Below are 23,963 nucleotides of genomic sequence, written 5' to 3' on the forward strand. Positions count from 1 at the left end.
ATTTGACTACAGCTATTAATCATAACCTTGTAACCTAGAGTTTAATAGGTTTTTGGCTTTTTTACATTTTAGAAAATAATGCTGCATAGCTTTTTTTTTAAGTGGAAGTCAAGTTCTGCGCTTCTTTAGCTTTTTGTCAGCATTTCTTTCTTAGCTGGACAAGCTGTTTCATGTCAGCATTTATCTGCACTAATTAGCTATCAGCTTGAACTCCAACAGTGAAACATTTTTTGAGTTCAACTTTTTACAATCCAGTTTTGTGAAGGAAACCAGAGAAATGAGATAACCTATTAACTATGGAAATTAATATAGATCTTGTTGAATAAATAATGTAAACTCTTTCAACAGTTCATAATCTTCTTCTTATTCCAAAATATCTTTACAGACACAGGGAGCAGTATAACACCACCTTTCATTCCTCTGCATGGCTTGCTCCTCCATTAAGCCCAGACTACTCATGTCCCTCCCTGCGACATCCTCCCATCTAGTCAGTGGTTGGCTTCTCGGTGTGACTGCCCCCGATTGCATTTGTGGTATTTTCTTTGGCATCCTATCATGTTTCTCTTCTGCAGCATCCTCGCCATTATCTTTTCGATTGCAGCCAATCCCACTCCTGATTTTGCATCCTACTCTTCTTCTAACTTGGTCTTAAAATCATTCCACTTTATACCTGTCCTCGTCCAAAGAACAACTCTTATCTCTAGTGCCTCTAGCCGGATGTCTGTTTCATTTAGTGCATCTGCTTCCAGACCATACAGGAACACTGTTAGTACACTGGTTTGATACAGTTTGCACTTTGGCACCAAACACAATCTTTTCATCAGTCTATAATTCCACCAACTTCTTTGCAGCACACCTTTTAACCTTATCCTTTCGCACAGATCCAGCTTCCTGTGTACACACACGACTTTAATAAATGCCAAGAAGATAAAGTGGTTGTATCTTGGAACAGGGACAATAAATGGAGAACTAAAATGTAGCAGTGGTGAAGTTGTCAAACAATTGCATAATATTGTATTTTAAGAAAAACACAGTATAGGAATATGACTGCACTTTACACTATAACTGGTAAGCAGGAGTTAAAATCCTCTAATGTTAAATCAGAGGCTCCTGCAAGTGCTGTCAGGATTGCAAGAGGCTGCAAGCACTTAATTCAGCGACTGCAAGTAACCAGGCAAGAAGACCTAATACCTCAGTTAGAACTATATGGAAGAATATGATCCTAACAAGTAGCCTGCTTAGCAAGTAGCTAGTCCTCACAAGAGTAGAAACAGATCCTGAAAAGAAGCTTAGGCAGAATGAAGGTTTGAGAACCAGAAAGCAATCAATCACCTTGGCACCCTTGTCCTTTTGACTATGGCTACAGGAAGCTTTCCCCATCATATTTCAGTTTCTGCTGCAGGAAACTCTTTTGCTCCATATCCTGTATTGGAATAAACTGCAATTCAAACCCAGGTACAACAGGATCCTTGTTTTAGCCACCACCGCACTTGTAAGACTATCACAAAAAGCTCTTTACACTGGCAAGGAAGCCACACTAACTAGTATTAGTACCTTTGGAGACTGCAAACTTATTCTTGACTCCTTATTTAAATTATTTTCCCATTCCCATCAGAAACTCCAGTACTTGAAGGAATTTTTTATTATATGTTTTTAATTGTGGTTGTACTTACTTTGTTGTGCACTATGCCTCAAGCACTCTGGAAAGATGGCATTTGGGAAAACAGATGTTATTTTCTCTTCTCCACAGCTACCTAATCACTAAAATGAAATGCTGCCTGAGCACGGCATTAGGAGGTGACAATCTGCTTCATATTTTCTACATTTTTTTTTAATTAATTGTGTTACCATAACACCTAGGAGCATTTGTAGTTGTAAGAACACTTTCTCCTTTCCTAGTTAATAGGCATTACTTGTCCTAATCCCAGTTACTCTTCATCCAGGTCTAAACTTCCCACACCCTGATATTTAAAACTCTACACAATTCCACCTCTACTTACTATTCATCTGATATCTTCCTAACACTACCTCTTCTACCCAAGCCCCTCTTCTAACAGCTCCTTTTTTCTATAAATACTGTAGTTTTTTCCCTCTCACCAACAATGTTTGGAATAGCCTCCCAATTAATTAATTAAGCCTCTTCCGGCCTGCCAGCCAACTTAATCTGGCTGGGGAGCGGGGTCAGGGGCCACTCCACGTGCACATACCGCAGCTCCTCATGGTTCCCGGAAGCAGCAGCATGTCCCCCCTCTGGCTCCTATGCGTAAGGGCAGCCAGGGGGCTTCACATGCTGCCTCTACCCCAGCACTGCCCCTGCAGCTCCCATTGGATGGGAACTGCGGCCAATGGGAGCTGCAAGGGCGGCACCTGTTGACGGGGCAGCATGCAAAACCGCCTGGCCGCACCTCCTTATATGAGCTGAAGGGGGGACATGCCGCTGCTTCTAGGAGCTGCTTGAGGTAAGCGCCACCCGGAGCCTGCACCTCGACCCCTTCCCAGGGCCCAACCCCCTGCACCCCTGCCCTAATCCCTCTTCCACCCTCCAAAACCCTATGCCCCAGCCTGGAGCACCCTCCTGCACCCCAAACCCCTCATCCCCAGTCCACCCCAGAGTCCTCACCCCCAGCCAGAGCCCTCACCTCTCCCTCCCCAGCCCATGCCCCAATCCCCTGTCCTAACCCCGAGCCCCCTCCCACACTCCGAACCCCTCGGTCCCAGCCTGGAGCACCCTCCTACACCCAAACCCCTCATCCTGAGCCCCAGAGCTCGCACCCCCAACCAGAGCCCTCACTCCCTCCTGCACCCCAACCCCAATTTCGTGAGCATTCATGGCATGCCATACAATTTCCATACCCAGATGTGGCCCTCGGGCCAAAATGTTTGCCCACCTCTGGCATAACAGATATTTGCCACAGTGCTAGAAGATCTTTATTTGTATAGCCCTGGATCAAAAACATAAGGATCCTGTTGGCAAAAAAGTTATGTCACGCTATAGTTAGGAAAGAGAAAAGAGAAATCGGTTCCTCTTTCCATGAGAAGTTGAGAAATAGTGGTAGTTTTCTTATGAAGATTAAAGTCATTCCAGAAAGGACAAAAGAGAAGTAGCATCAAAGTCACACAACCATAAGCACCAAACAAAGGGCTGAAACACTCTAATTTCAATCTAAACTTCCTTTTTGTTTTTAAATAACTTTTGCTTAAACTTCTATTTAACTTACTGGCACTAAAAGGTTTCCAACCCAAGTACTTGTGCTTCCAGCATCAATGTTTTACATCTGAAATATTTTGGGGGATATAGCTAGTAAGACGTGAATATAGCCCACGGGAGTTAGTATTCTACAGGAAATATTTAGAATCTTACAAGTTTTACACACAAGACTTTTAATCAAAGCTTTGAGCTATGGAACAGGAGGTCAACGGAAGTAGTAGAGGCTACAATCACTCAGAAATGATCAATGTTGCCAACTCTCACAATTTTATCACAAGGTTTGTGATTTGGTGTTTTTCTTAAAGCCCCAGCTTGAGAGAATCATAGCGCGCGCTCTCTCTCTCTCTCTTTTTTTTAAGTTTCTAGCCCTCATGGTTACAGAAAAAAGCTTGAAATTGTGCATTTTAAGGGATCAAGAACCAGAAGGCAAATACAAGGAACCCAAAATATATTATTTTTAAAGTCTCATGATTTTTAAGGCAATCATGATGATTTTCACAGAGGGTTAAGGGAGGAACTTGACTCATGACTATTTAAAATGTTAGGGGTTGACAATGGCAATGCTGTACAATGGATGAGAATGTGGGGACTCAGCATTTCTAGGCATAATTAATGAAGTACTGGCTGGTTCAACAGATCCTTTCATCCAAATTTCCTCTTCCCTACATATAAACGAAGAATAACAGATTATACTACAGAACTGTATTAAGTCAAATTTTCCATTATACAAAACAATAAGACCACTTTGAAGTCTATGATTAGCCTGAGTTTTACATGGCCTTGTGTGTAAACTAAGTTACTGTATCTCACTTCAATACAAATTTGTCTGTAATGAGACTTGTGGCAGTTTCTTGAACTTACTGGGATGACAATGAAGAGAGAAAAAAAAAAGATAGAAATTTTTCTGTTCTTAGAGTTGCAGTTAGCACTTCTGCAAACACTCTGGATACCCTTGTAAATCATTTGAGAAATCTGCACAGGTAGCGGCTATTATTCCTGTATTGATCAGAGATCAGAAAGTAAAGATATGCTGCCATCAAGTCTACTGATGTGAGTGAATCTTTCAAGCCCAGAGATGACTATATACTGTGCTTGTGCAGATATCAGTCTCCATTCTGCACATGATCTTACCTGCATACTTGTTCAGGGCCTTTAAATTTGCATAACTCTGGTCCCGTTTTATCCAAAATGATATATAGTAGTTGTGACACTGCATCCTATATTCTTCACAGTGATATTATGATATGATTATTGCATAATTATGATGCATTTTGTACAAGATGGGTCATGTGAGGTGTCATTGGAAAAGTTATGATTTGCTGAATAGGATTATCCTATTTGTATGCATGTATCATTTTTGTATCTAAAGTTATGAATATTGACTATATCTGTATTTCAAATGTGCCTACTCTAGGTGACACCCACAACTAACCTTTCTTGTACAACAATGAAGAAGCCAGACAGTGCTGATAACCCATCAGCAAAGAAAATGGACCCTGGAAGAACTTAACCTTCATGTAAACATTCCAGACAGCCTGTAAGTAATGGCTGCTATGATTCATCAAGGTATGCAAGGGAATGTGACCAAGCCACATGAATGTGGACTCCATCTTGAGATATCAGTATTTTTCCACAAAGTGGTCTGGGAACCAAGTTTTTGAAACAAAGGTTTCCCGCCCAATGCTAAAGCTATATAAGGCAGGGAGTGACACCATCTGTTGTTTTTTCACTCCCCACACAAGAGGACTCCTGGAAACACCTGAGGAACAAAGACTGAACCGAGGGAAGTGCTGGACCCAGGCTAAAGAGATTTCTAGCCTGTGTATGAAAACCTAGGAAACCCAAGCTGCAAAGCAAATGCAGCTTGTGCCTGAAGAATCTGCAAGTCTGCTTACATCATCACTCAGGGTAAGAAACTGTTGATTCATATCCAATCTATCTAGTATGTTAAGCTTAGTTTGCATTTTTATTTATCTGCTAGGTAATCTGCTTTGATCTATTTGCTATCCCTTATAATTTCTTAAAAATCTATCTTTTGTAAATAATAAACTTGTTTTATGTTTTAATCTAAACCCAGTGTGCCTTTAAGTGAAATGTCTGGGGAAAAATCTCAGCTTGGTTTAACACAGGCTTGTTGCATATTTCTCTCCACATTGAGGGAGAGGCGAATCGGGTAATAAATTCATACTGGTCAGTGTTTTGACCAGGGCAGGATGGTACAGCTCTGGGGTCCTAGACTAGGAAGCTGGTGGTTAATTTGGCTGTAGCTTCTCTATTGTTGGTTCATGCAGTGGTTGGTCAGACAGTCTGCATGTAACTGCAGCTGGGCGTGTCCCTACCTGTGTGAATGCTGGAGGAGGTATAGGACCGAGAGCAGGTCTGCAGCTTGCCACAGCAGCACAGTGTGACAGGGAGCCTAGGGTGGTGAGCCAGACGGCTCAGTGATACCCCAGTTTCAGGTGACACCTTGGGAGGAACCTGTTACAGTAGTAAGTACTGGAGAGTATAGCTTCACTGCCACCTGCTTTTCTATATCTCTTGGGACTGGCAACTGAATATATGTTGGTTTTCATTATTTTACCACCTTGACTGCACATCCTATTCTCTGATCATTTCAAGACTCAACTGTCCTAATTTGATTTTGGTTGCCACTCCATAAAAATTAAATTTCCATCCCATTTTACAAGTTCTCTTGGAGAGGCTTCCTCTTGAAATAATGAATGTTTAGTTTCTACTTAAACCTAATGTTTCTATGTATTTAGTTATTTGACAATACTCTAGGATTACCAGTATAATCTTTCCTCTGAGCAAGGCTACCCTACCACACACTCAAAACAGGTGATCATCATACACTTCCGCTAAATCCTTAGATGCCCTTTATGTGAAAGAACTACTTTTTCCCCAAGTTACCCTAGGACAGAAAGCCCTATAAAACTGACATTTCCTATAGGGTTTGTTATGAGAAAAGGGATGAAAGAATGTCTTCTCCTATCTCCTCCTCTTTGTAACTGTCTCGAAGATGGCAAAGATTGCTTTTCCTTATCTGCTAAGCCTTTCTAGACTGACAAACAATTTGCCTCAAGAATATTTTGCCATAACTAGCATGTGGTTCGCTGGAGGGTCCTTCTTCCACTACTTTTCCATAAACGCCTGCATGCCACTACATTAGAGGTCAATCTGAAAACCACAGTTTATAGGTCTACTGGAGATGTCAGCAAGAAAGGATGAGGCCAATGACATCTTGTATGTGAGGGCTCCCAATTGAAGCAATCTTTGTTTTGTAAAGTAACGTAGCTCACTGATCCAGGCAACAACAATGCTGGAGAGCCATAGAGTCGCAGAAATGTAGGGCTGGAAGGGTCCACAAGAGGTTATCTAGTCCACCCCTTTGCACTAAGGCTAGGTCAAGTATACCTAGAACATCTATGACAGGTGTCTGTCTAACCTGTTCTTAAAGCCATGAATGAAAGGGATTCCACAGCCCCCCTATACCTTATTGCAGTGCATAACTAGCCTTATAGTTAGAAAGTTTTTCCTAATATAGTTTAGCTGGAGATCCAATTCCTGGAAGAGAGAGTATGTCTAGGTGGAAGTTAGTACTGCATCCTAAGACAGGCCCTGGAGTAGCCAGTCATCGAGATACAGAAAGACAAAAATTGTTTCTCATTGAAAGTAAGCAGCCACTACTCCTAGAACCTTTGTGAACATCCTTTGGGCCGAAGAGGGGCTGAAAGGAAGTACTCAGTGTTGATAGAGGTTTGGCTGTGTGTGTTCCCTCTGTATGCTGTCCCAGCTCTGCACAGGTAACTGGCCCAGCAGACCTCCAGTGAAGCACCCAATGACCACAAGATCTGTTACGATACAAAGGCACCCAGCGAGGTATAGTGTCAACAAAGCATGGTACTAGTACCCTGCAGACTCTACTGGATCACTAATACATATATGCCCGTAACAATGGACCAGCTCAGTGAAAGTCGGGACTTTCTGTTCCTCCCTAGGCCAACCAGAGACACTCCCTCTGAGATACCTCTTTATACCCCAATACAAACAAGTTACATATTGTCCATATTGCCACTGACGTAGCTAGGTGCCACCTTCTGACATAGCATACCACCACCCATTATCTTGTACCTGTTGATTCGGTCAAAATATCTCTGTCCATCATGTTGTCATCCTGACCTTATCTTTAGGATGGGTCAGTGCATTACTGTTATCTTTGGGGAATGTGTTTGGTGCCAAGGTGTTCTGGTACCACCCTTCTGGAATGTGTTTGTGTGAGTGCCTAGCACTACTTAGGAATGTATATTTCTGCAATATCAGCCCTGTTCTTGCCAGATTCTGTGAGCAGGGCCTGCCTCTTGCTCATAATTTAACTTTGCTTTATATCAGCAAAGCTTTGACTGCTACTTTAGTTCAGGCCTCAGGCCTCATACCAGGCCTCTGATACAAGGCCTTATGTCTCAGTATCTCCTTCTACTACATTCTCCCACTTTGTCTTTTTATGGGGAGGATGTTCACCCATCATCCTGAAAAAACACAATGCATGGACTCAAGATGACCTAATGGTATAAACACTTACATGGTCTCCTTACTTTACCATCCACACATTCATGCCCCATCTGTCTCTTAGTCTGCACATTCCCTCGTACAACTAATGGGCAGATTTTATTTTCCAGTTATGTCTAGTCCCTTATGGTGAGCCTGGGAATGTTAGGCCCATGACTATGACTGACATGTAAAGTCTAGAGTTGGTCTTTAATAACTTTTTGGGCGGCATGAGGAAGCCTTTATACTTAGTTGGTCATCGTTGAGAAGGGCTTTGGTCAGGATTAGAAGTGTATTATGCGTATATCTTATAGAGTAAGATAGTGACATATATGAGGGATTACATGATCATTTCCTTGAATAGATGAATACCATATATATTCCTGATATAACTTGCAATAAATTATAATATATGAGTAATGTGGATAGTTGGTATACATATGTAGCTAATGTACATATATGTATATATGAATATATATATGCTTGTACCTTAAACATTCCTTATAGGACACATTTGGTCCAACACACCTCACAAAGTATCCAGTTATACAGATATCCAGCCACCCTTACAAACTATATAATTACAAACATTTACATTTAAAACATTGATAAGCATTTGATTATTCCTTACAATGATTATTCATTACTATAGCAGTGTTCATAGCTAGTTCCATTCCTTTCTCAACCCCGTGTTGTACTATGGCTTTTTTGGTTTACATTGCATGTAGCAACACATTACCATCAGAGCAATTACTGTTGTGGCTTGTATTCCCATCAATATTACACTAAGTAACCTGACTATTGGGTGCAGAGTAACTGCCTCTGGGATTTCCCACTGAAGTGTTTCCACCTCTCTTTGTGCATGTTCTGCTTCTTCTATTTGTTGTTGGATAAGATGAGCTATGGGTATTAAGACTTCCTTGACTCTTGCCATCAAATCATGTATGTCCAATTGTAATTGCTCCAGTGGGGGAACAATTCAATTAGTAAATCTTGTAGTTTTCCAGGAGGAGTAATAATTTCAGTGGCAGTGCTGACACTACTTGTTGGCCAAAGGCATGGGTTCCAATTTGGACTGTGCTTGTGACTTACACACAAAATCCTGTATTGCTTCCAGGGCAAATAGTTCCATGTATAGAAAAATTGGAATATCCTATGGTACATACCACATCTTTTATTCGGACCATCTCATTGACTAATTCTTTTTGTATCAATTGGGCCCAGCCTCTTTTTGTGTTCTTAGTATCAATTGTAGCATAACATTCACACAGCCACCATCCATTATGTTTTGTACAACAAGCCTGATTAATCTCCAAGCCAGTTTCAGTTACTAGGTGCACAATGGGATATTGAAAATGATTCTAGCCCAAAGTGAAAATGAGCATTTCCTGGGATGGGGAGGGTGCGAGGCAGGACACGTATTGCTACAATGGAAATAGGCCCCCTGTAGATCGAGGACCAAAAACCAATCTCCTGCCTCTAGAGAAGGGATTATAGCTACCAGAGTCACCACCCTGAACTTTTGAGACTTTACAAATTTGTTCAGTTGTCTCAGACTTAAAATCGGTCTCCACCCTCCATCTGTCTTTGGCATGAGAAAATACTTTGAGTAAAACCCTTTATACCTGTGAAGGAATGGGACAGTTCTGTCACTCCTTAAATGAAGGAGAGAGTGTATCTCTTGACTCAGCATAGTCTCGTGCGAGGGTTCCTGAAGAGAGGGGAATGCGGGTGGGAGAGAGGGAGGCAGGGACGTAAAGTGGCTGGTGTCGCCCAATGTTATAACTTCCATAACCCACCTATCTGCTGTAATGTACTATCAGGCCTGTTGGAAATGGGAAAGGTGGTCTCCAAAAGAGGGAAGGTGTGCGAAAGGTTGCAGCTTGCAGACTAGAGGTGACAGAGGAGTCAAGCCTTGACTAACCCATCAAAATTGTTGTTTTGAGGATGACTGGGTGTCGCTGACAGAGGATGAGAAGCTCTTTTCCTCTGGAATTTTTGTCTCTTTCTAATGGGTTCAATGAGTCTGTGAAATCCAGAGAACTGGGCTGGGAGTGATCTCTGGGCAGTTTGAGACCTGCTAAATCTCCTCTTATTCATAGAATTGTATATACCCAAAGACCACAATGTGGCCCTGGAGTCCTTCAGCATGTGCAGGGACTTGTCTGTAGTCCCCAAGAAGAGCTTCTGATCATCAAACAGGAGGTCTTCAAAGTATTCTGAACCTCTCTAGGAACCACAACAGCAGACAGCTGGAACCATAATGCTAACTGCTGTGGAGATGGATCTAGCAGCCATGTCCATAACATCCAAGGATGCTTGGACAGGGGTTCTAGCTAATCATCAACCCTCCTTAATGATGGCCTGGAAGTGCTCTCTATGCTCCTGCGGAAGATATTCTATAAAGGTTGCAAACTTGTTGCAATTTGTGAAGCCATACTTGGCCATGACTGCCTGATGAGTTTGCAATCTGAAATTGGAGGGTTGCGGATGAGTATGCCTTTCGGCCAAAAAGGTCTAACCTCTTCTGGTCAGTAATGCTGTTTATGATGTTTATTTGTGACATCCATCACCAGGGAATTAAGTGTGGGGTGGGGAAACAAAAATTCTGAGTCACGGGGGAACATAATACTTTTTACAAGTTGGCAGGCTGGTGGCAGGAATTTGCCACAGAGTCTTTGCTGGATCCAGCAGCACAATCCTGATGGATGTTGCCAATGGCAGAACTTCCAGAAGCTTGTGTTGTGAGTCTTTAACCTCCTTAAGAGGTATCTGGAGGGTGTCAGCCATCCTCTTCACAAGGTCTTAGAATTGGTGGAAACTGTCATATGTAGATAGTGGTGGAGTCATGACTGCCTCATCTGGATATGAGAACAAAACAGAAGTTTGAGGGGTGACCTCTTTGTCTCCCCTAGCCGCCTGTTCCTCAAAGTTCTCCTCATGTTGGGAGTTTGATGAAGGAGACTGTGTTACCCTAGTCTCCTGGTACAATGGAGCTGGAGGTCTGGCAAACTGCTTCCAATACACTACCCAAAGATCCCAGCATGGCCATTGTGAGGGCCTATATGGTAGAAGGGTTGGTATCCAGGACTGAGCCCACCATCCCTGACATGAATAAGGATCCTTGTCAAAGTATGGGTTTCTGTAATGATGTGAAGGGGAACACCGCACTGATAAGGAGGAGACTGACTGAATGTCTCCTTCATCCTCCTCAATGTCCTCCAATGGGATGGAGGGGGAGCAGAAAAGGGTGGAGAATCCTGTGGTACCAGGAAGCAATAGTAATCCAAAGACCAGGGTCTCGGTATCAAGAGTTATTCAGTACCCATAAGCAGTAGGAACTCCCACTTACATAACACTGACAAGTCCCTGGAGTAGCAGAATTCCTGTGGTACTGAGGTGTCGGTACCAATGCAACAGTTGAAGTGGATGGTACCACTGATCTGAGCATGCAGGTGCCGGGCCCAAAGGTGTCTGGCATTTCAATTTTGCCAGTACCAATGGAGCCAAATATGAAGGCACCAAGTCTGAAGTACCTTTCTGGAGAAGCATCTGTCCTAGGTCTTCCTATCCTTCACCAAAGGTACCAGGGCCCTGCTGGAGCCAAGCTCCTCTGAAGTGCTCTGGGATCTCCAGCCCTGCCAGTACCAGAGGAAGAGTCCATCACCTCCATGGTACCGAGTCTAAACATCAAGGCATCTGACACCATAGACTTAGTGGGAGATTGGGGCCTTCTGGGAGCTATCTCCTTGTGGTGGCAGACAAAGCCCATCTTTGGAGCCTTTTCCAAGTACTCTAAAGTCTTCCCCCTTTTAGCAGAGATCTCAGTCGAAGTTGAAGGAGCACTGGATCTGTCTAGAAACACATGAACAGGGGGCGGTATCCTTACCTGACTTGGAAATGGCTCGAAGGGAATGCACCACCATGAGAAGCTTCAATTTGGTCTCCTGATTCTTCCATGCTCTAGACTTGAGAGCCTGGCAAAAGTTACACCTTTGGGAGATACAGGACTCTGCCAAGCAATGGATACACTTAGACTGTCCACTGCTGATTGGGGCAACCTCCCAACAAGAGAGGCAGCATCTGAATGCAACAAGCAAGGCATGCTCAGCCAGACCAAATAAACTCCCTCCCCCCCCCCCCCCAAAGAAGGGGGGGAAAGGAGAGGAAAAAAATCCAAACCTCAATCTACAGTCTAACCAATTTTATACTAACACTAACTAGAAACATTAAATTAACTACAGAAAAACTATAAAACATGCTACAGCATGCACAAGGTGGACAAGCTAGAGTGCTGTCTTAGGCCGAGACAATAGAGAAGGAACTGAAGGCAGTTCTCCCACGCAGCTCTATATACCCTGTATGTGCAGCACAAGATTGTACAGAGCGCATGGCACAGGCCAAATGGACACGGAGAATGGAAAATCTCTGATCAAGGGCTCGAGAGGTACATATGCACCTGAAGTGGAACAACTATATAGACACAACTGAAAGAACCATTGATCACTATTCTCTGAGCATGGTTTTTTAACCAGTTGTGCACCCACCTTATGGTAATTTCATCTAGACCACAGTTCCCTAGTTTGCTTATGAGACTATCATGCAGGCTTGTGTCAAAAGCCTCACTAAAGTCAGGATACATCACATCTACTGCTTCCAGCCAGCCACTAAGCAAGTAACCTTGTCAAAGAATGAAATTCGGTTGGTTACTTGTTCTTGATTTGTTCTTGACAAACCCACAGTGCCTATTACTTAAATCACCCTATTAATCTCTAGATGCTTGTTGATTGTTTAACAATTTGTTCCAATAACTTTCCAGATATCAAAGTTACATTGACTCATCTATAATTCTCTGGTTCCTCTTTGTTTTCCTTTTTTAAAGATAGGTACTATATTTGCCCTTCAAAACAGAACCCTTTGCTTTAATTTCTCCTCGGTGCTATAATATTTGTTTATTTGTTAGATTACTGTCGGTGGGAACTAACTCTTTAGTTCCCAAAAGCTACAAAAGGTGATGAATTTTGCAAAGTAATAATGGAGGTTTTTTTTTTTTTTTTTTTAACTAGTGTTGTAAACAGATCAATACAATGAATTCTGAAGTTTCTAAAACCTCAAACTGCTGATTAGGTATCCAAGTGTTAATGGATTTTTCTCATTAATCTGTGATTATGTATTCCTAAAACTGAATTAATAGTGCCACTATGTCCTTGCCTGAAGATATGGGGAAATATTTACATGCAGATTTTAATTTTTTCTTCCTATAGTTCCAAATCTATTATTTTAATCACTCTTTTCACCACTGTGCCAAAGAAATCTAGAGATTCCATCTATTTTTCCAGATTCTGCATCTCTTCTTCTTTCAGAACTCCTTTGAATAAAAGATACTCTTTATAATTTTTTGTAATATTTGCATTTTTCTTCTCTCCCTTTTTCTATTTGACCACGAGTAAAAAACTACTTTGCTTATGCTGAGATCTTGCCTTTGCCATTTACAGCCTACTAATTAATTTAATATTTCTAGATGCTCTTTTGTTAGCATACCCTCAATATCTTACAATCTTGCAGGTTCGGAAAGATCCTTCATGGTTTCATTTTCCTTCTAACAATAATGACTTCTTCAGCAGTTATTCACTTTAAAACATCATTACAAGTAGACCGCATTGTAAAATCAATTTTTAAGCAGAACTCGAAATCAGTGGGGAATGCTACTTAAAAACCAATGGCAGACTACAGCCCTGAGTGGAACTGGTAGATAATCATTTTCATCATTAGTCTCTGATGTGCAGCGTTGTTCTCTGTAGCTTTATTAGTTATCTCCACTTGCTCTGCAACTTCTAGCAAGTCTTTCAAATTAACAAAGGAAACTATTCATCTCTAAACTCCAAAAATATCCCAAACTTAAGAACAGAACGTAAGAATGGCCATACTGAGTCAGACCAAAAGTTCATCTAACACAGTATCCTGTCTTCCGACAGTGGCCAATGCCAGTTGCCCCAGAGGAATGAACAGAACAGGTACCAGTAATCATCAAGTGATTCATCCCCCGTCTCCCATTTCCAGCTTCTGGCAAACAGAGGCTAGGGACACCATCCCTGTCCATCCTGAGTAATAGCCATTGATGGACCTAGCCTCCATCAATTTATCTAGTTCTTAACACAGCCTTTTTTTTTTTTTAAACCAAAGAGCAACATTTTATAGTGTTGCCCTTCTGCTGAAGCCCTTTCTCCGCAATCTTTAAAGCTCTGCTGAAAGTTGTTCCACTGTGTAGTTTAGCTATGAGAAAAGCACTTTTTATCTTTGCAATTAAGCAGTTCTCCCCAAGGAGTGGGGGGAAACCAGAGGAAATTAAGAAATAAAGGTACCCACCCAAAGCTATCTAAAAAGTTATTCTAACATCCTGTTTTTGAAAATAAAATCGTTTGGAGACTTTCAGGGATTGGCGATAGTTCCTGCTGATTGCCTGTCACTCAGTTTGATTCCACGTCCATCTCTATGAATCAGAGATCATAACTCAGTGGTGAACAATGCACACAGCTAATTAAGATTTTTTCTGTACTAAATACAGCACAAAAATATAAACTGGCACAACTCCATGAAGAATTTTTTTTCTATGTTATATAAAAATCTACTAGTAAACCACTTTTACCTAGCAATTTACTTAACTGCGTACTTTGACCATTAGCATTGTCCATTTTATTTAGCTAAATTAACTGAAACCCTTTAAGAATTCCTCTTCCCTTGTCAATAATCTATGCTTCCAAATGTGCACACTTTGAATTTTCCTTAAAAACATTTTCCTACTCACTGTGCATTTTAATGATCATACTAATTACAATTATATAGTGGCCTCCATCCAAGCATCTCAAAGCACTTCACAACAATTAAGATTGCCTAATATCCCTTTGCAATAACAAGTATAATCCCCATTTCACTGATAGAGGAAACTAAGGAACAGAAAGTGTAGGCAGATTACTCAAGGTTCGGACAGGAAGTTTGTGGCACAGGAATAGTTCTAGTGATTCTCAGTCCCATGTCTTAACCATAACAAATTCCTTCCTCTTTTTACATATCTACATAGTAAAAAGAAACACAAATTATGTAACTATAACTATAGTTTAACTATAGATACAATACTTTCTACTGCCATCTCTCATCTGTGGAAAATAACTAGATCTGAGGTGGGCAAACTGCGACCCACAGGCCACCCCTCCTGCCCAGCCCTTGAGCCCCCGGCCCCTCCCCTGCTGTCACCCCTCCCCCACAGCCTCAGCTCACCATACACCAGCGCTCTGGGCAGCGGAGCTGCGAGCTCCTTCCAGGCAGCGCGCTCCTTCCAGGCAGCGCAGCTGCAAGAGCCACCGGCCTGTCGCACCCAGGTGCACTAGACTGCGCAGCAGCGTGGCTGGCTCTGGCTGGGCGGCACGGCTGCCAGCCTTGGTGCTCTGAGCGGCATGGTAAAGGGGTGGGGAGCGAGGGGGTTGGATAAGGGCAGGGGGTCCCAGTGGACAGTCAAGGGACAGGGAGCGGTTGGATGGGGCAGAGGTTGGGGGGGGCGGAGGGGTTGGGGGGGGTTAGATAGGCATGGGAGTCCCAGGGGACTTGGCAGGGGGCAGGGGTGTGGATAGGGGGCAGGGCATGAAATTTTAATGACACAGTTTAAGGCATATAAGGTACACAGATTCCCATGGTGGTGAGTCACCTATCAGCAAATTAAGTTTGTTATAACAGCATGTTGAATTCTATTGGCTTAAACAGTCTGAAAGGACAGAGAGAGTTGCAGTAGTGTTGTCACTATCAGAATAAATGAGATTAATAAAACATGTCCAGGATTCAATTTATTTACATGTGACACTAAGCCATACAGGATTCTGGCAACTGACTTGCTACTTACCACAACAAACCATGCATCTGATGAAGTGAGCTGTAGCTCACGAAAGCTTATGCTCAAATAAATTGGTTAGTCTCTAAGGTGCCACTCGTACTCCTTTTCTTCTTACAACAAAGACTATTACACATTTTTATGGTGTTGCTCTTGTGGCCAAAACAACTTTGAAAATTTGGAAGGCTTTCAAGTAATGAAACCCCTAAATTGTTTTATTTCAATAAAATGTTTAATTACTTTTTCACTTTTAGGTGGACATTAGGATTTAACAACCCTATTCATTTCCTAATTGAGGGCAAGGTGCCCAGCACTCTGGGGTAGGAAGCAGCAGAAGCTGTAGCAGCTGATGCTGGGAGCCTGTTATAGACAGAAATTTCCCACCTGTCTCCCTGCTCTATACCTGTAGCTGGCATACATGTTCCACCCACAAATGGCGATCAACAGGCCAGTGTACATTATGTACAAGTGAGGGTGACAGAAGCAGTGCTGCTAAAGAGGTGTGCAAATCCATTCTCTGCGACACCCTGGGATGATTTATGGCCTTTAATCTGATGTTGGCAAAAGCAGGGATGGGCTCCCCTCTGCCTCCTCCCCATCTGGAGACACCAAGAGGCTTGCTGATGGAAGCTTCATCTTTGCTAGTACTGGCAGTTGATCAAGGGCCCAAACTCAATCCTCACTCTAACAGAGGACCATGTTACACATGTAACCTCCATCCTACCTTCAATCTTGGAGCTAGGTTACAGATTGAGAGGAAAAAATCTCTTATAACTATATCAGCCTCCCAGCAGCTGTTTCCTCCTGCCCCAGACATCAAAGTATGCCCAAGAAAAGCTTGCCCTCACTAAGGAAGTGGAGGCAAGGTCATTAAAAGACAAACTGTTTCCAAAGTTAACTGGTAAAGAAACATTTTTTTTAAATGGGGCTTATTTAAGGGCTTTCCCTATCTGAAAAGCTGTTTGGGCCAACACTTTGAAACTTAATCCAATAAAAAGGAAAGAGGAAAACACTGGAAGATTGGCAAAGTGCTGGATCACGAGGACTCCAAGAATAACTGACGTTCTAGTTCTGTGGTTTTCAAACTGCGGGTCGTGACGCAGTCCTGTAAGGCACTGGGTGGTGGCGGCTCTGGTCAGCACCACTGACTGGGCCGTTAGAAGTCTCATCAGCAGTGCTGCCCGGCTAAGGCAGGCTAGTCCCTACCTGTTCTGACACTGTACTGAGCCCCAGAAGTGGCCAGCAGCAGGTCTGGCTTCTAGGCGCAGGGGCCAAGGTGCTCCACACTGCCCTCACCCCAAGCATCAGCTCCGCACTCCCATTGGCCGGGAACCTGCCAATGGAAGCTGGGGAGGGCCATGCCTGTGGGAGAGCTGCGCGGAGCTGCTTGCGCGCCTCCGCCTAGGAGCTGGACCTGCTGCTGACCACTTCCAGGATGCAGCACGGTCCACAGTGCCAGGACAGGAAGGAAGCCTGCCTTAGCACTCCCGCTGTACCCTGGCCAGGAGCTGCCCGAAGTAAGCCCGTGCCCCAACCCTGAGCCCCAATCCCCTGCCCCAGCCCTGAGCCCCCCCACAAACCTGAAGCCGCTTCCTGCACCCCAAACCCCTCATCCCTGGCCCCACCCCAGAGCCTGCACCCCCACCCCAGAGCCCTGACCCCCTCCCACACCCCAACCCTCTGCCCCAGCCCTGAGACCCCCAAACCCTGAGCCCTCATCCCCAGCTCTGTTGGGTCACGGGCATCAATAATTTTCTTCAACTGGGTCGCCAGAAAACAAGTTTGAAAACCATTAGTCTAGTCTGGATGGCCTAGCTGAGGAAATATAACACTATGTAAATGACAATGGCTAAAAGAAATTATGTTGGATATAAGGAAGAAAAATGTTCATTATTTCTCCCTTATGATCCAAGATCATGTCAATCTGCCTGAATAGGATGGAGATATTCACACAGCAAGCCAGTGAAGTTCCATATAAACTGAAAACTTGACAGCACATTTAAGATTGAGAGTTTTCAACTATTGTTTCTGCAGGAAGTCACCTTCTGCAGCTTAAGATAAGGTCACTGCTTCTGTGTGTGTGTTACAAAATGCCCCATTTCAACTACGTGAATTGCCTGGGTTGAAAGTGAGGTCTTTCCTGTGAATGTGTAGATAGAAGTGGCGAAGAAATTTGTTTCAGTTCTGAAGCACACGGGAGCCTAAAAGTTGTTTCTCTGCTCAGCCCAATTGTGTAAGGACTTCTCGCACTGCCAGACAGGAGAAACTTATTAGCTGTCTGTCTGCAGGATCTACCTAAGGTCAGGCATAGCCAGCAGAGCAATGATCCAAGTGGGAACTAACAAGTTTCATGGAGGTAAGGAAAGGAAAATTCATGCCACATTGCTGTTTCTCTCACTTATGAAAGATAAAAAAAGAAACCAGAGGTCTTGGGTGTCTTGCTATAGATCAGATACCTGAGTTCCTGGATGAGTCCACTCACCATCAAAGATAGCAACATAATTAATATGCATCAAATGCTATCCTCACTTGATACCTTATACACTGGAGTATCTTTTTCTGAAAATCCTCCAGTTTGTCCTCTATATACAATCCTGGATGGGCCTCAAAGCCATGTAAAGAGAAGGAGCAGTGGATGAGGCCAGACGGAGATCTCCAGCTTGCCCCAACAGCAGCAGAAGCATCCCTCCCAACCCACCAGAGGACAACTCATGTGTGTAGCTATCAGTACCTTTCAGGAAGGTGTGAGGACCACAGTAGGGTATGGCTAGGGTCCTGACCACCTTAAATCAACATTTACTGTCTATTTAAGTTTAGAGAAGCGAGTCTAGCCATGAGAGTTGAGGCAAATCTATTACACAATTTATATTTCAAAAATGAGAAGCAAAATGCAAAACCAAAGTATGATCAGTTAAGCTAAAGCGGAAAATGCAGTGCAAACTCAAACACAGTATGTCACAAAGGAATTGAACCAATGTGAGAGACGCAGGGAGAATTTTTTCAGCTGCTTATATACCAATGCTAGGAGTCAGGGTAACAATGAAGAGGAATTGGAAATGCTGATTGATTAGAAGAAAATTTAATATAATTGGTATTACTGAAACTGGCATGACTGCCATGGTAAAATCAGTGGCTATAACCTGTTTAGGAAGGATAGTGTGTGAAAAAGAGATGGGGGAGGGTACTCTATACTAAAGCCTCTATTACCTATTTCAGAGTTATTGATAACTCAGAACCACAGGATCCTGAATGCATATGGATAAATGTGCTCACTAACAAAGTCCAGGAGGAGATATTCGTTGGATTCAGACCACTGAATTAAGCCAGACACAGGATGAGACACTCATTGTGCACCATCTTTGTGCGGAAAGAAAAGGGTTATGGGTACTTCAGTTTGGAAGACATATGCTGGAAGTCTCATTCAGCCAGTAGTAAAACATCATTAGTTTCCAATAATTATACGATTTTCTAACACAAAAGGTATTGAACTAAACACAAGGTAACTATTTTGAACCTCTTTGTGGATGCAGATGAATCAATCACTGGACTGGAAGTTGGTGGTGGCTGCCCAGGGACCAATGATCATGACCTGATAACATTCAATCTGAGCAAACAGCGGACCATCCCAAACCAATAATATTTATACTTGGTGATTCAAAAAGGCTAATTTCCCAAAGATGAGGAAAATTATGAGAAAAAATACTGGGAGGTAAAATTTGGACCAAAAAAAGTGAATGAAAATTGGGAGTTCTTTAAGAGGAATGTATTAGATGGCCAAAAAGCCAGAATCAAGAAAGAGGACAACTTTGGCAAGAAACCCATCCTGGTTTAGTAGTGAAGTTAAATTAAAAATTAAAAAAACAAAATATAAAAAATGGAAAAAGAGGGAAATAGCAAACAATATACATTAAAAGTTATGAAGTATAGAAAACGTCAGGGAAACTTAAGACATTGGGGGAAATGGATGGACAGCAGTACTAGGGATAAAACCAAGGATTCTTTTAAAAAGTCTGTTAGGAACAAAAGAAATTCTGGCAATGATATATGCCCATTACTAGATGGAGAGGGCAAAATTGTTAATGATGCAGAAAACAGAAAATGTCAGTACATATTTCTGTTCTGTATTTGGAAAGAAACAAAGACGTGCATGTATTACATGATGATAGAGTACTTTAATCATCATCTTCAAGGGATAAACATTTTTAAATAAGCATGCCCAAATAACTTCTACATAAGAGTCCTAAGAGAATTGGCTGAGTAGATCTTTGGACCGCTGATGTTAAATTTTTAATAAAACTTGAAATACCAGGGAAATTCTAGAAGACTCAAAGGAGTGGTAATGTTGCGCCAGTATTCAAAAAGGCAAGTGGGATGATCTGGGGAACGACAGGCCTGTTAGTCTGACATCAATTCCAAGCAAAATAATGGAAAAGCTGATACAGGATTCATTTAATAAAGGATTAAAGAATAGGATTATTATCATCATCAACATGGTTTTATAAAAAATAAAATCTGAAATCTGATTTCATTCTTTGATGAGATTACAAGATTGGTTGATAAAGGTAACTAGATGTAATATATTTAGATTTTTGTAAGGCATTTGACTCAGTACCACCCAACATTCTAATTTTAAAAATTAGCATATACAATACCAATTAAGTACACATTAAGAACTTGCTAACTGACTGATCTAAAAAGTAGTTCTCAATGGGGAATCATCATCCAGTGAGGGTGTTTCCAGTGGGGATGCATAAAGATCAGTTCTAGGCTTGATACTATTCAACATTTCATCAGTGATTTGGAAGTAAATATCAAATCACTGCTGATAAAATCAGAGGATGACACAAAGACTTACAGAATGGTAAATAATGATGAGGACAGGGCACTCATATAGAATGAGCTGGATTACTTGGTAAACTATGTCCATTCAAACAAAATGTGTTTAAATATAGCCAGACGCAAAGTTATCTAGGAACAAGGAATGCAGGCCATACTTACAGAACGGGGGACTGTACCCTGAAAAGCAGAGACAGAAAACTATTTAGTGGTCATAGTGGACAAACAACTCAATATGAGTTTCCATTGCGACAGTATTGCCAAAAGAGCTAATGCTATTCTTGGGGGGTATGAAGAAAGGAGTATTAAGTAGGAGTAGAGAAATGATTTTACCTCTGTGTACAGTGTGGGTGAGACAGCTACTGGAATACCATGTCCACATTTAAAAAGGAATGTTTAAAAATGGGAGAGCATGCAGAAAAAGAGTTTAAAAAATATCTGAGGTTGGAAAAAATGCCTTACAGGGACAGATTTAAGGAGCTCAATTGGTTTAGTTTATCAGAAAGAAGATTGAGAAGTGAATGTTTACAGTGTATAATTATTTTCATGGGGGAAAAACACTAGATGCTCAATGGTGCTTTAATCTAGTAGAAAAAGGCATAACAAGAACCAACACCTGGAAGCTGAAGCCAGACAAATTCAAATTAGACACACATTTTAACAATAAGGGTGATTAACCATTGGAATAAACTACCAAGGGAAGTGGTGGATTCTCTATCTTTCGATGTCTTCAAATCAAGACTGAATCCTTTCTGGAATATATGACTTAGCCAAACACAAGCTGTTGGGCTTGATACAGGACTAACTGCGTGAAATGTAAATGCCTGGGATATCAGGTGTATACAGTGATATCAGGAGGTCAGACTAGATCAGGGTGGGCAAACTTTTTGGCCTGAGGGGCCACATTGGTGAATAGAAATTGTAAAGCGGACCATGAATGCTCAGAAAATTGAGGTTGGGGTCCGAGAGAGGGTGAGGGCTTTGGTTGGGGGTGCAGACTCTGGGGTGGGGCTGGGGATGAGGGATTTGGAGTGTAGGAGGGTGCTCTGGGCTGGGATCAAGGATGTTTGGAGAGCGGGAGGGGGATCAGGACTGGGGCAGAGGGTTGGGGCACTGGGAGAGGCTCGGGGAGCAGGCTCCGAGCGGTGCTTACCTCAAGCGTCTCCTAGAAGCAGTGGCATGTCCATTCTCCAGCTCCCATGTGGAGGCATGGCCAGGCGTTTCCACACGCTGCTCCACCCTCAGACACCGATTGGAGCACTGAAAGGAGCCATTGGAGCACATAGGAGCCAGAGCGGGGCCATACCACGCATGGTGCGCCCCCCTCGACCCAGCACCCTGGCTCGAGTGCCTGAGCGGGGCCGAGCCGCATGGCATGGCCCCCGACCCAGCACCCCAGCTGGAGCGCCAGAGCGGGGCAAGCTCCAGACCCTGCTCCCCAGCGGGAGCTCACAGGCCAGCTTAAAACGGCTCGTGGGCCATAGTTTGCCCACCCCTGGACTAGATGCTCTAAGGGTCAGTCACTTCTGGCCTTAAAACCTATGAATTCACACTGGTCTTTTACAAAAGTAGTTATGCAATGGAATTGCATTTGTATCACAACTATGCTTTGAGAGCCAGTTTCTAAGAGAAGAATGTTTAAATGGTTTTTAAGATTTGAAAAAATCACATTCAAGAGAGACTTTTGGTGGACCACATGTGCCTCCTGGACACATTTTATAAGGATGCAATCACAAAAATAGGTTCATTGCAGTGCTCAAGTCCAACTGGAACACTCGAGAACACTGTTCCACAACTTCTCTGGGGTGCTGGAATGGAATCACGTGGCACTTCCAGTACTTCTTTTTTGGCACATGAAACCCTCTGTATCAATAAGAAATGCCCCAGAGAAAGCAACACACTAAAATCTACAATTAGTGTCTGATGAGAAGCAGGAAAATAAGTTAATCAAAAGGCATCCAGAATTAACAGAAGCTTGTTACTTAACTTACTCAGCATTTATTATTCTACAACTAGAATATTCTGCAGTCCATTTTTAAACACTTCTAAAATGCAAACTTAAATTATCTAAACATGATCATCAAATTGGTGCCAACGGTTGCTAATTGAAGTCCAATTTGGCTATTAAACTGTACAAAGAAACTCAGAGCAACAAAATAAAATGTGAGTTGAAGGAGAAAGATGTTTGGGTTTTCTAATCAAGAGCTTTCATAACCAGAAAGTTCAAAAGTCCATGTAAGTAATGTAACCTTTCTGGAGGTAACTATAAAGCAGATTACAACTGTTCATTACAGGATGCACTTGGAAATGGAGAAATTAAAAAAATTCCAAAACAGAGACTAGAATATTTGAACACAAACTCTTTGTAGTCAGACAGTTGAACCTCTCCAATTCAACACTGCTATCACCAAGGTGTTAATTTCATATAATAACTAGGGAGTACAAGATAGGACCACAGTGTAGCCAGTGCTTTCTGCAACAGGACAATTTTTAGCACTTTTCTCTGAGGTGCAGAGAGTTAGTGACTATGCTAATTTGGGGCTGCTTCAAAGCCCACTGAAGTAACTGGAAGGTTTATCTTTGTTTTCATGGGCTTTGCATCATGCCTTTTCAGCCGTAGATCTTAAATTGCATCTTTACAAGATGGAGAGATTGAGGCACAGACAGCTAACATGACTTGCCCAAAGTCACCCAGCAGGCCACTGGCAGAGCCAGGAACAGAACATAGGCCTTCCAAACCCCAGTCCAGGGCTCTATGCACTAGGCCTTACTGCCTATACACTGACATCCTAGCTGAATAAAACACAGACCTAGAAATCAGGTGACCAGAGATCTGTTACTTCCTGAGTGATCTTTGACCAGTGATTTATGCAAAAACGGTTAGACTTGCATGCCTGAGTGATGCATCTAAATCCATAGTTAGGCATTTACATATTGGTGCTTAATCTCATAGATGAGTTGGATTTCCATTAGTAAACTTATTTAGGTGCCTAAAATGTGGATCTAGGGAAGGGGTGGTCAAACTATGGCCTGCGGGCTGGATCAGGCCCATCAGGGGGCTGGATCCAGCCCACGGAATTGCCGCCTGTACCTGGACCCCTCCTGCAACCCAACCCCCTGCCGCACCCCAACCCATTGCCCTGAGACCCCTGCTGCACCCCTTCCTACACCCCAACCCCCTTCCCTGAGCCCCCTGGCTCACCCCTCCTGTACCTCAACCCCCTGCCCTGAGCCCCCAACCCCCGCTGCACCCCACACCCCTCCTGCACCCCTCCCTGAACCCCAACCCCCTGCCCTGAGCCCCCTCCCACATTCCACACCCCCTCCTGCACCCCAACGCCCTGCCCTGAGCTCCATCATACACCCCACACCTCTACCCCTTGCCCCAAACCCCTTCCTGCACACCGCACCCCCTCCCTCACCCTGCACTCCCTCCCACATCCCAACCCCCTGCCCTACATTCATGGCCCTGCATGCAGTTTCCCCTCCCAGATG

The 23,963-nt window shown here is 43.0% G+C and overlaps 1 protein-coding gene across 4 annotated transcripts in view; it reads right to left on the reverse strand.

Annotated features, from left to right (window-relative positions):
- RB1 (RB transcriptional corepressor 1) overlaps positions 1-23,963 on the reverse strand; it is a 170,545-nt gene that overhangs the window by 45,598 nt on the left and 100,984 nt on the right. For 2 of the 4 annotated variants that reach the window (XM_084610897.1, XM_084610895.1), the window contains one exon: positions 20,631-20,648. The exons of the other annotated variants lie outside the window; for them this stretch is intronic. In XM_084610897.1, coding sequence (XP_084467023.1) covers positions 20,631-20,648 — 18 coding nt within the window. The remainder of the gene's footprint in view (positions 1-20,630; positions 20,649-23,963) is intronic. 4 annotated transcript variants of the gene reach the window in all.

Source organism: Lepidochelys olivacea, assembly GCF_965140295.1.
Source record: "Lepidochelys olivacea isolate rLepOli2 genome assembly, chromosome: 1".
Lineage (NCBI taxonomy): Eukaryota > Metazoa > Chordata > Testudines > Cheloniidae > Lepidochelys > Lepidochelys olivacea.